At 37.8% G+C, this 12,099-nt stretch overlaps 3 protein-coding genes across 3 annotated transcripts in view; 2 read left to right on the top strand and 1 right to left on the bottom strand.

The window, feature by feature from the left end:
• The first annotated feature begins 277 nt into the window (after positions 1-277).
• LOC103514919 lies at positions 278-2,750 on the top strand. The gene is made up of 4 exons (XM_008479837.3): positions 278-471; positions 1,101-1,189; positions 1,445-1,672; positions 2,503-2,750. Exons 1-4 carry the CDS (start codon positions 402-404, stop codon positions 2,722-2,724), a joined length of 609 nt encoding a protein of 202 aa, XP_008478059.1. The 5' UTR covers positions 278-401; the 3' UTR covers positions 2,725-2,750.
• A 4,903-nt stretch (positions 2,751-7,653) lies between these two features.
• Positions 7,654-8,857, bottom strand: LOC103514923 (U6 snRNA-associated Sm-like protein LSm2). The gene is made up of 3 exons (XM_008479841.3): positions 8,736-8,857; positions 8,279-8,509; positions 7,654-8,133 (listed from the first exon to the last, which is right to left on the bottom strand). Exons 1-2 carry the CDS (start codon positions 8,855-8,857, stop codon positions 8,293-8,295), a joined length of 339 nt encoding a protein of 112 aa, XP_008478063.1. The 3' UTR covers positions 7,654-8,133; positions 8,279-8,292.
• Positions 8,858-9,531: 674 nt separating this feature from the next.
• The window catches only part of LOC103514922 (intraflagellar transport protein 122 homolog), a 30,372-nt gene continuing 27,804 nt past the window's right edge, over positions 9,532-12,099 (top strand). The window contains exons 1-4 of the mRNA XM_026827769.1: positions 9,532-9,681; positions 9,972-10,081; positions 10,740-10,828; positions 12,058-12,074. Coding sequence (XP_026683570.1) covers positions 9,623-9,681; positions 9,972-10,081; positions 10,740-10,828; positions 12,058-12,074 — 275 coding nt within the window. The 5' untranslated portion in view covers positions 9,532-9,622. The remainder of the gene's footprint in view (positions 9,682-9,971; positions 10,082-10,739; positions 10,829-12,057; positions 12,075-12,099) is intronic.

Genomic DNA, 12,099 nt, shown 5'->3' with positions numbered 1-12,099 from the left:
TCAAAAAGTAACGAAAAAATTTTCATTCCTGTATTTCCATTTTCCTGTAGTTAATCCCGTCATTTTTCTTTTTTCCTGTGCATTTTTTGACCAATAGACAGAACCTGGCTTTTTCGTCTCTCTCTACATTAATCCCTATATGTCTGAGCTGTTGTTCTTATTATCATCATTTCTGAAAGTTTCAAATTCTTACTCTGAGTTCAAACCATAAGTCACAACTACCTGAACTACCTACCTGTTTTGTACAAGTGGTCTTATTGATAAAACAATGAGTTCTTATATGTCTGAGCTGTTGTTCTTATTATCATCATTTCTGAAAGTTTCAAATTCTTACTCTGAGTTCAAACCATAAGTCACAACTACCTACCTGTTTTGTACAAGTGGTCTATTTTGATAAAGCAATGAGTTCCAACATGAGCAAAGCCTCATTCCTGAGTAAGAATAACTTCAGGAAGAGCTTACAGCAAACTAGTAAGTATCTACTTCCCAATATACCATTAAAGGTAGGAGTTTAATGTTACTATACCTATGAAAAAAAACAATTTCCCAAAAATTAAAATTTTAATGGGGGGAGTTTAAAATTAATTTATAAAAAAAAAAAAAAAAAAAAAAAAAACTACAAATGTTTTTAGTGTTAGTAGTCTTACCCCATTTGTTGACAAGCTACCTATAGAGATTTGCATTAACCTCACCCAGCCTGACAGGAACAGAGTGGAGCTGGTCACATTTTGATACCAAGCACACACAACATTGTATAACTTCCATGATCCATATCCATTGAGGCTGTGTTAAAAAAAAAAAAAAAAAAAAAAAAAAAAACTACTTACCAATGTTTTTAGTGTTAGTGGTCTTACCCCATTTGGTGACAAGCTACCTAGGTATACAGCTATGCATTAACCTCAACCAGCCTGACAGGAACAGAGTGGAGCTAGACACATTTTGATACCAAGCACACACAACATTGTATAACTTGCATAATCCATTGGGAAGTAGGCTGTGTTTGTTCCTGAAAATGGACTCTCTTTGTTTCTCATATCTCATCACAGAAAATTTGACAGAGTTTCTCTTGATATCAATGATATTGCATATTATTATTTCAGATGTGTCCCAGGAGAATGTACTTAGCAGACTCCAAGCTAATACTAACAGTAAACATGTTGATTCTCTTATAGAAGACAAATACTCTGAGGTAAGCAATGCAGTTTATTTATGCACATTACTTACCTAAATTACTGTGAAATGTGTGCTAAATTGATTTCATGCTTGAGGGTGAATGTACCTTGTTAGGGGGAAAAAATAATGATTACCTATTCACAGTATGTTTTTTTTTTTTATTTTAGATTGTGCCTTGGTGCTGCTTTCACAGCTATGAATTAGGTATTATTTTTCCTAACATTTTTAGTACCTCCCCATGTCAGTAATGATAATTTATTTTATTTTCCAGACTCTGAATAATCTGGACAGTAATGCTCTTGAGAACACACTACAGAACACTCTCCATCTTCTGAACATAGAATATAACAAACTGATGAAAGTGCAGGAGACTACTCAAAGGGACCTGGAAAACCTGAGAACTGTTCTGTCTCAGGAGATAAAACAGCAGAGACTGAACTACACTCAGTCATTACTAGCAAATGGAGACAATCACACTGTGAACCCAGTGTCAGAACAGGTGAGCTGAAACTATTCAAGTTAGTTGCTTAAAAGCTTAATCAATCATCTTTTGTTGTATCATGCCTGCCATTTGCACTCAGACCGTCTGATGGACCACAGTCTTTCAGGTTTTTTTGCCACACACATTAAGGTCTGTCAGACGTTCTGGTTGGTATTACAAATAATTGATACAGATGACATTTAAAGGCTCGAGGACTTTTTGTGTTTAGTAGGTTTATATGCCCTCTCTCTCAGGTACCCAAAGTCACACTGTGGAGGAAGCTGTCCTATTTGAACAAGATGATAAACTTGAACATCAAAATTGAAGAAATGGAGATGGATTCGTTCGAAATGGAGGAAGAGGAAGAGGAGGATGAAGATGAGGTGTTCATGCTCCCTCCGAATTACCAACAGGAAGCTTTGCAAGACGAAGAGGTAAGATTGTGTAGCTTTCCCTCTCGAGAGTGATTTTCATAGTTTTTTTACTTTTTTTTTCAATAATTTTGATAGAGGGAACTAATGTACAGACTTTTATCACAGCCCCGTTCACACTGAACAAATATTTCTTCGTCCAAAGTTGTTTATAATTTTTACAAAATTTTCTTTGTTGGCAATGTGACCATGCTAATTGATTTTTGTAAATGCCTCACGAGGGAAAATCTTGCTTGTTAGTTTAGCAAAATGAGATAACGTGACACAAAGTATGATATTGTAAAGGTAAAAAACTCATTCCCTCTATTTCTTTCTCCCTCAAATGACTACGTCCAAAATTTTGGACATTTTTAGTTGAGGAGGATTGAGTCGTACACCTCACTGAAACTAGTTTATCTGACATCATATTCCATTCAGGCCGTACTCAAAGCACAGAAAAGCATCGCGCTCAAGCTGGAACACTCAAATCTAACCAAACATTTGGACAATCTCAAGCACAGTCTCCGGCCATACGAGGATATACCAACTACCATTGAAGAAGCTCAGGCCAAAGTCAAAGAGCTGGAGAAGGAATTGAAGCGACTGGAACTTGAAATATCCTCGGCCTATTGTGACACGAGTTTAAACGAGTCTCTGTAACCGCAGGTAGGCGATGTAATGCCCGCTACTCATGCTCAAATGGTCGAAACGTGTGTGGTGGAAAAAACTCGAGACCTAGGTCTTTCACTTTTGCCGACACATATACGTTCTGACGCGACAATATGAGCATGAGTTGTTGTATCGGCTTCAGCTATAACCAAATGGTGATCACAAAACAAAGAAAAGATAGCTTTTTTATCTGCCAAACACCAGGGTGATGGTCTCTAGCCAACTCTCTGCTCTACCACAAATAATTAATAATTTTTAGTATTTTGATTTTGAACTTACTAACTTCTTTTTCTTCTTCGCCTTTTCCCATGTTCAGATGGGGTCAGCGTTTGTCGTCGGCCTCTCAATCAGCTTTAGAGTGATCGCTTTGAGGCCAACTGGTTTTGAGGCCATGCCTTTTCTACAAGTTTGGCCATGCCTCGGGATGAACAAGTGGTATTCCAGAGCGAAGCGACGGAATTCTTCTAGTAATAAACATGGACTCAAACAGCACATTTCTTTCTTCCTATTGTTAACATAGTAGTATAACTTTGAACAATGAAATAATTGAATTATCTGAGGAAATTTGGACTAGTCTACTCCCTGTTTATAGTCCCCTAGCTAGACGCTGATCTGCTCTCTGTTTATAGTCCCTCAGCCAGACTAGGTCTCTAGCCAACTAGCCATGTTTAATTGGCTCGACCTGAACCGCGATAACCCCAGAATGGTACTTTGCGTCTGTGGTCAATAATTGGGTTGGGTTCAAATCCTAGCGGGGGTGGAAATTTTATGACCGATTTTTCCGTTCCAAACATCTGATTGACCAAAATTGTCTTCCGTCTGACTTAAGAGCGAGAATTTTTGTTCATAAATGTAGATGTTACTTTACTCTTTCACTAAAAACTAGAGGGTAAAAAAGGTCTTCATTCCAAACATTGTATTTTTCTCACTGATTGCATTTTCGTTTTGATGTAAAATAAACTTAATTTTTTAATCAGTAGTTACAGAGTATCTATCAGTAGTTACAGAGTATCTATCAGTAGTTTAAGAGTATCTATCAGTAGTTACAGAATATCTATCAGTAGTTACAGAATATCTATCAGTAGTTACAGAATATCTATCAGTAGTTACAGAGTATCTATCAGTAGTTACAGAGTATCTATCAGTAGTTTAAGAGTATCTATCAGTAGTTACAGAGTATCTATCAGTAGTTACAGAGTATCTATCAGTAGTTGCAGAATATCTATCAGTAGTTACAGAGTATCTATCAGTAGTTGCAGAATATCTATCAAACCTCAACAAAATTAGGATTAGGATAAACAGATAAGGTTCGTGTTCAGAAAAGCTGGCTTTCCCCTATCCTGTCATATTTATCAATACACCAATCACTTGCTCGGGTGCCTCGGGGTCGCCACGCCCCATGCAGTTCAAATAACAAGGACTGCCCCTGAGGCATTACCAAATCCCTGAAATAAAAATAAATATGGACCCAAAGAGCACATTTCTTTCTTCCTATTGTTATGAATTAGGTATTATTTTTCCTAACATTTTTAGTACCTCCCCATGTCAGTAATGATAATTTATTTTATTTTCCAGACTCTGAATAACCTGGACAGTAATGCTCTTGAGAACACACTACAGAACACTCTCCATCTTCTGAACATAGAATATAACAAACTGATGAAAGTGCAGGAGACTACTCAAAGGGACCTGGAAAACCTGAGAACTGTTCTGTCCCAGGAGATAAAACAGCAGAGACTGAACTACACTCAGTCATTACTAGCTAATGGAGACAATCACACTGTGAACCCAGTGTCAGAACAGGTGAGCTGAAACTATTCAAGTTATTTGCTTAAAAACTTAATCAATTTACTTTTGTTGTATCATGCCTGCCATTTGCACTCAGATCGTCTGATGGACCACAGTCTTTCAGCTTTGTCTGCCACACACATTAAGGTCTGTCAGACGTTCTGGTTGGCATTACAAATAATTGATACAGATGACATTTAAAGGCTCGAGGACTTTTTGTGTTTAGTAGGGTTATATGCCCAATGTCCAAAAATGTTTACAAGTTATTTGTAGGCCTAGAAGCCCAGAGCATCTGAGCAGTTTGTAAGCTCAAATGACTACGTCCAAAATTTTGGACATTTTTAGTTGAGGAGGATTGAGTCGTACACCTCACTGAAACTAGTTTATCTGACATCATCTTCTATGCAGGCCGTACTCAAAGCACAGAAAAGCATCGCGCTCAAGCTGGAATACTCAAATCTAACCAAATATTTGGACAATCTCAAGCACAGTCTACGGCCATACGAGGATATATTACACTTGTAAGATACTTTTCCATACTTTGGTGATTTAGGGCACTGGCCATAAGTGTAGCGTGTTAAAATAAAATAACAACCACCCTATAGGTGGTAGGCGTCTACCTTCTGTCAGAGGGAACTGTGACTGCTATAAGGTCTTATCGTCCCGAAATCGAAGAGAGAAAAAAGACTGAATAGGAAGAAGCCAGATGTTTAGAGAACAAATCGTATTTGTTCAGGATAAAGTTTGCCCCCGGGTAGGAATCGAACCCGCAACTTAGTGCTCACCAGGTAGACGCGGTAAAGTAGATCTTTTCGAGCTCTTTCCAACGATGTAGATAACTCAGAAAGTCAATTTTTGGACTTAGTCCGCTCTGCGTTTCACCTATTCATATTGATCTACATTAATTCGAAATAGGTACATCTTCTTTTGAGGTAGGCTGAAAAGTCCCTTTATTGGGGCTGATTGTAGTTCTTTACTGGGACTTTTCAGCCCTAAATCGCGTAGCATCAAAAGTATAGGAAAAGGCGGAGCGCTCCCGCGCTCCTTAATAATTCAGCTCTTTCTTTATACAGGGTGTAACAAAAGCGTCTGTCTCTGGTCGGGGAACGGCTCCTCCCTCCTGGTCACTCTGGACCGGTTCGAGTCCTGGGTATGGTCCTGTATACCCTCCCCTCGGCACACCTCCATCTTGGTCGGCTGTCAAGACGGCAGTCTGACCCTGTACGAGGTCGAATTTCTCCCTCTCTATCACGTTCACGGGGAGATGGTCGCGTGTCGACTGTATTTGTCGGAGGTTCGAGTGAGCAATGTGCTAACTGAGAGGACAGTGAGGGTTAAATGCCCGGGCGGAGTGAAGGGAAAATCTTGGTTGTTAGTTTAGCAACATGAGATAACGTGACACAAAGTATGATATTGTAAAGGTAAAAAACTCATTCCCTCTATATCTCTCTCCGCAGATGATGATAGGAATATTCCTTTTATGGTCTAGGTGTGCAATAAGAAAGGATTTTGCGAAAATCTAAATCGATCCTGAGATATGATATGATCAATTTATGATTGCTAAAATCTCCACCATAAGAAATACACAGAGTGCAGAGACTGCGGGAGAGAAATGTTCCACTCTTGACCAACATAGGGAAAATTTTGGTTGTTAGTTTAGCAACATGAGATAACGTGACACAAAGTATGATATTGTAAAGGTAAAAAACTCATTCCCTCTATTTCTCTCTCCACAGATGATGATTCTAATGATGGAAGAAGAATCGCAAGAAGGCACCAAATACATGCTGAGTGAAGAAGAGAATTCATCCCAGACCCCCCTGATCAATACTGAAAACTCCCTACTCATCTCTGATTCTGAGGAAGTAGGTGATGCACACAACTTTCTCATCAAGACAGAACCAGAAGATGAAATGACTACAACTTCGTACATATTGGTCAACAATGATATGTGCTTGAAGATATAACATACTCATGTTGGGTGAAAATCCCTGCTTGCCCGGCTGTGTCAGTTTTTTCCTCTGTTTTGAACTGAAGAGTAAATTTGTAAATTTGTACGCACTATTTAAATAGATTGTACATAGTGATCTTTTTTTTTATTATTTTATTGTTGGTTAAACAAACTCATGTTGGGTGAAAATCCCTGCTTGCCCGGCTGTGTCAGTTTTTTCCTCTGTTTTGAACTGAAGAGTAAATTTGTAAATTGTACACACTATTTAAATAGATTGTACATAGTGATCATTTTTTTATTATTTTATTGTTGGTTTTTTCATTAGAGATACCTACCCTATGAATTACTGAAACAAGTTTTGTAAAAATTGTAAAATTACAATGAAATTAATTTTTAATTTATTAACATCCCAGACCCCCCTGATCAATACTGAAAACTCCCTACTCATCTCCGATTCTGAGGAAGTAGGTGATGCACACAACTTTCTCATCAAAACAGAACCAGAGGATGAAATGACCACAACTTCGTACATATTGGTCAACAATGATATGTGCTTGAAGATATAACAAATCAAAACAGAACCAGAGGATGAAATGACCACAACTTCGTACATATTGGTCAACAATGATATGTGCTTGAAGATATAACAAACTCATGCTGGGTGAAAATCCCTGCTTGCCCGGCTGTGTCAGTTTTTTCCTCCGTTTTGAACTGAAGAGTAAATTTGTAAATTTGTATGCACTATTTAAATAGATTGTACATAGTGATCTTTTTTTATTATTTTATTGTTGGTTATTTCATTAGAGATACCTACCCTATGAATTACTGAAACAAGTTTTGTGAAAATTGTAAAATTACAATGAAATTAATTTTTATTAATTTATTTCATATTGTTGATCTTTTTATTTCACTCATGTGATATTTTCAATGCATATTATAATATTGAGGTTTTGTCTGTAGGACATTTACAAGTTCTAAATAAAAAAAATACATAGAAAGAACTTTCTAAAATCTTATTTAAAAGTAGAAACAAAATCTGTTTTATTTCACTCATGTGATATTTTCAATGCATATTATAATATTGAGGTTTTGTCTGTAGGACATTTACAAGTTCTAAATAAAAAAAAATACATAGAAAGAACTTCCTAAAGTCTTATTTAAAAGTAGAAACAAAATCTAGTGTAGGTTTGTAATAATCCAAATGAGTACTTACTAAGATAAATAAGTCATGTGTTTGCCTTGGTGAATTCAGGATAATCAAGAGATCGGGGGTTCGAATCCCAGTTAGGACATGAAATTTTATCATCAATGTTATTAGCAAATTTGAATACAATATTGACTTCCTTTGAGGACATATTGTGATAGGGCCTCGGTATATTGAGATAGGGTCCCCCAAGAGATCAAAAGATTAAGTAAATAGCTATGAGCATGGCACCAATCTACATAAATAGCCATCTAGGACTGCTATTATGTTGCTATTATTAGTATTTTCAATTGTTTTTTTTTTCTTCACTTTCATTGAAAATTTGGTTGAAACCTCTTCACTGGATGAGGTGGCTTGAATTGAACCCTTAAAGCCAAGGGTAGTAAAATAAAATGAAACACTTCTTCTTTTGATGAGACTTTGTACAGGAGGAGGATGAATCTGCTCAACACAGCACCTAGAACATAAAGAACAAAAAATGAAAAATAGTAAATAATAGTCACATTATCAATCAACTGATCTTGTCAAATAGTTTTGACTGACAAGTAAAGTTTAGTAGCATTTCATTATTTACTTTACTTTTACCAAATAATTTTTCTTACCAGAACTGAGAAATTTATCTCGTTGCATTGACAGCTTCTTTCCTTGTGGCATCTTGCAGCAGTTGTGTGTCCACTTCATCACCTGGCAGTTGAACATATCGCACCACAGAGCCTCGGATGAAACAATTCTTCACTGATAACATGTGTGGGTACTTGTCTGGATCCGTCACACTGATATCAGTAAGCTTGATGTTCAGGTATTGGTCTACTGAATGCAGAGTTCCACAGATACTGGAAATTAGAAGATTTTGTTTTGTGGTGACAGCCATGAACCAAGGTGTTGAGGGGGGGGAGAGAAGAAACTTTTAAGTATTTTCTATCAAAAATATACAATAACTTGAACCTCTTTTCAACCAACAGTAGTACAGTAGTTTAGTTTAGCTAATATTTCTAGAGACAACCTAGCATGGGGGATGATTGTATTGTAAGGGAGTTTGCTTGATCAAATATATCTTACCTGACATCATTTTTGAGCTCCACCACAACATCTTTGCCCACAAGGGATTTGAAGAATGAATAGAACAGCTGAAAAACAAAGCAAAATGCAAAGATTATTTGAGATGTCTCAAATATTTGCATCTCGCATTTTTTTTTTTTTTTTTCTTTTTAAATTTTTTGAATACACTTGAAGAAGAAGAAGAAGAAAGAAAAACTTGATGGTAATAGGTACTGCTTTCATTAGCATTTAACTCCACAGTCACGTGGTTTTGTTTACAAATCGCTAGGCGTTACCATGACAACTACTAGCAAAACATTCCCCCTCCTCCCACATGCTCTTTGCTTCTCATTTCTACTTGAAAAAAGTTTTTTTTTCTCCATTGAATTTTCTCTTGAAAATTGTTGTAAAATTTCATCCCTTGATTGGGATTTGAACCCTTGTTCTCTTCCTTACCAGGCTAGCGCGATTCGCGGTTAGCGACTAATCTGTCTCTGGTCGGGGAACGGCTCCTCCCTCCTGGTCACTCTGGACCGGTTCGAGTCCTGGGTATGGTCCTGTATACCCTCCCCTCGCCACACCTCCATCCTAGTCGGCTGTCAAGACGGCAGTCTGACCCTGTACGAGGTCGAATTTCTCCCTCTCTATCATGTTCACGGGGAGATGGTCGCGTGTCGACTGTATCTGTCGGAGGTTCGAGTGAGCAATGTGCTAACTGAGAGGACGATGGTACGATTTTGCGCAAGGTACCTTACCCACGCAACTCACGTATACACTTCAGTAAATAACATGCAAGTTAAATGATCTCATTTGTTAAAATAAATGATAATAAAAAACTCCGGAAAATGTATTTTTGACAACGGAATTGTGAATATCGAGTTAACGATAGACTAGTATTGTGATCAACGATGAAGTCCTCTGTACTGTGGAGGCAGAAAGTTGTGGATGAAATTGGAGTCAAACAATGGTAAGTCGGACTACTTATATTACCGTAAAAATCGATCGAGAGAAGAATAGAAAACTAGAGGATTTTTTCAACCGGCGGTGGAAGTTTGTAGAGAGAGGGAAAAAAGTGCAGATTTTGTGTCAGTGGTGAGCATCGAACCTTGTACCTTCGGGCCGATTGCCTCGAACCATGGTACACTTGGAGGACAATCCTTTATTATATCAAATTTTTGGTGGGTTATGTTTTTTTTTTTTTTTCCACTCGTTCTTCATGAGTTATTTCTATTTACCAATCTTTCCATTCTATTCTAGTGTGTACGACACATGTTTTGACCCAGAAGGCAAACACATTCTAGTCACCGGAGGTAACCATGTGCTAGTGTATAGTGCTAAGGATGGTTCACTCATTCATACACTCAAAGGTAAGAGGGTATGATAGGTAAACGTCATCGAACGTCCGGATACAATACTTTTTTAAAGAGATTTGATAGAGGGAACGCGGAACGGAAGTCACTGGGGGTAACTCTACAAACTCTTCCCGAAATCGAAGAGAGAAGGAAGACAGGATAGGAGAAAGCCAGCCGTTCCGAGGAGGAACATTTTTCCATCATGATAAAATCCGCCCCGGGCGGGAATCGAACCCGCGGCCTAGCGCGTACAAGGCAGACGCTCTACCAACGTACCAACCAAGCTAACTAGACTGGCATGTAATACTTTTTCGTGAAGGACTAATGGATTCTTGAGTGGGAGATAATCACTGGCGTGGTTAACGCCGGAGGCGTTATCTACCACCTAACCCTTAGAGCTTCATTATTACGTGGTTAGTTTCTCACATGCATGAGGACAGAATTCCATGCCTCGGCCGGGATTGAACCCTCGCCCTCCTGTTTACAACTACGCCACCGAGGAGTGAAGTACCTAGTCTAGTAAGAATACCGTAAATTTGAACAGCAGCTCTAATTCTTCTCAAATTCTAGTGTTTGTTCCTGAAAATGGACTCTCTTTGTTTCTCATATCTCATCACAGAAGATTTGACAGAGTTTCTCTTGATATCAATGATATTGCGTATTATTATTTCAGATGTGTCCCAGGAGAATGTACTTAGCAGACTCCAAGCTAATACTAACAGTAAACATGTCGATTCTCTTATAGAAGACAAATACTCTGAGGTAAGCAATGCAGTTTATTAATGCACATTACCTAAATAGAGAAGGAAGATTTTTTCCAAGTCACTAAATAAATTATCTTTTCATATTCATTTTCTCTTACACAGTCAAAAAATATTTTTTTTTTTTTACGATACCCTCAGCGGGAGAAAATCAAAATCGAAATTTGAAAAATAAGTCTGTGTGCTAAATTGATTTCATGTCCCTTGTTAGGGGGAAAAAGTAATTGTATGGGCCCTGGCTTGGAGCCCCATTATGAATACAACTAAGGTAGGTATAGGTACCTAACCATAGCTTAACTCCATACACAAAAAGTCCACTCCGAGGCCTAGGTGTAGGGGCAGACAGCCCTAAAGGATGGGTTAAGCTACTACGAATCTACGAAAAGGATGGGTAAAGGTTCTAAGGAACTGTAAGAACGGACGCCTTATCGTCCCGAAATCGAAGAGGAGGACATGATAGGATAACAGAAAGCCAGTCGTTACGAGAACGAACCTTATCTGGTTGGGGTATAGCTTGCCACGGGCGGGAGTCGAACCTGCGATGAAATTTTGACAATGTTACTACGGGGATGCATTCCAGGTAAGTAGATGATAGAATATACAATATACCCTGTTTATACTGTCAGAAGCCAGAATGAGACTGAAAAGCCCCTTTACTACTGCATTCTAAACAAGGTATAATGTTATTTTAATCAATGGATACTGTTATTTTAATCAATGGATCAATGGATACAAGTTGGTTTTCATCCCGACTCGAAGTTTCCCTTGAAAATGTATATAAAAGATATAAAAGATAGACGACAAAACTATAAAAGATTCGGGATGAAAACCAACTTGTAAGTATCCATTGATTAAAATAACCTAAGTAAAACAGTATTTACAAAGGATGTAAAAAAAAGTATAATGTGTTTGGGACAGAACAGTTTTAAAAATAAACGAGAAAACGGCTCGACCGATTTTGATGTTTTTTTTTCTGGTTGAACAGTACTGAGGGTGACATAGGCTACTTAAATTTTTCACATTCCATCCTGATAAAACCTTGCTTTAAAAAGTGAAAATAAATAGTAATGGAATAAGTGTGATTGGTTCGTCCCGAGTTCCTGACAAAAAGTCTGCACTCGTTTCGATTGCGAATATTTTATTCTGATTCCGATTTGAATTCTGGTGATTTATGTAAGGTGCCTTTTTTTTACCTTGGAATTTATAATAATTCATGTCTTTATTGAACAGGATACTAAAGAAGATCCGTCATAACCCTAGCGCCAAGTTGAG

This window comes from Diaphorina citri, unplaced genomic scaffold (genome assembly GCF_000475195.1).
Source record: "Diaphorina citri unplaced genomic scaffold, Diaci psyllid genome assembly version 1.1 scaffold1244, whole genome shotgun sequence".
NCBI classification, from domain to species: domain Eukaryota; kingdom Metazoa; phylum Arthropoda; class Insecta; order Hemiptera; family Psyllidae; genus Diaphorina; species Diaphorina citri.
Note: the sequence above shows the minus strand (reverse complement) of the source record. Positions and strands in the feature narration are given on the sequence as shown.

What these genes read in the sequence shown, in the direction of transcription:
- LOC103514919 (XM_008479837.3), top strand. Translation starts at nt 402, where the DNA reads ATGAGTTCCAACATGAGCAAAGCCTCATTCCTGAGTAAGAATAACTTC. An exon ending in TAGAAGACAAATACTCTGAG is followed by an intron (nt 1,190 to 1,444) that starts GTAAGCAATGCA and finishes TTTATTTTCCAG; the next exon opens with ACTCTGAATAATCTGGACAG. An exon ending in TGAACCCAGTGTCAGAACAG is followed by an intron (nt 1,673 to 2,502) that starts GTGAGCTGAAAC and finishes TATTCCATTCAG; the next exon opens with GCCGTACTCAAAGCACAGAA.
- LOC103514923 (XM_008479841.3), bottom strand. Translation starts at nt 8,857, where the DNA reads ATGCAAATATTTGAGACATCTCAAATAATCTTTGCATTTTGCTTTGTT. An exon ending in GAGCTCAAAAATGATGTCAG is followed by an intron (nt 8,510 to 8,735) that starts GTAAGATATATT and finishes TCTAATTTCCAG; the next exon opens with TATCTGTGGAACTCTGCATT.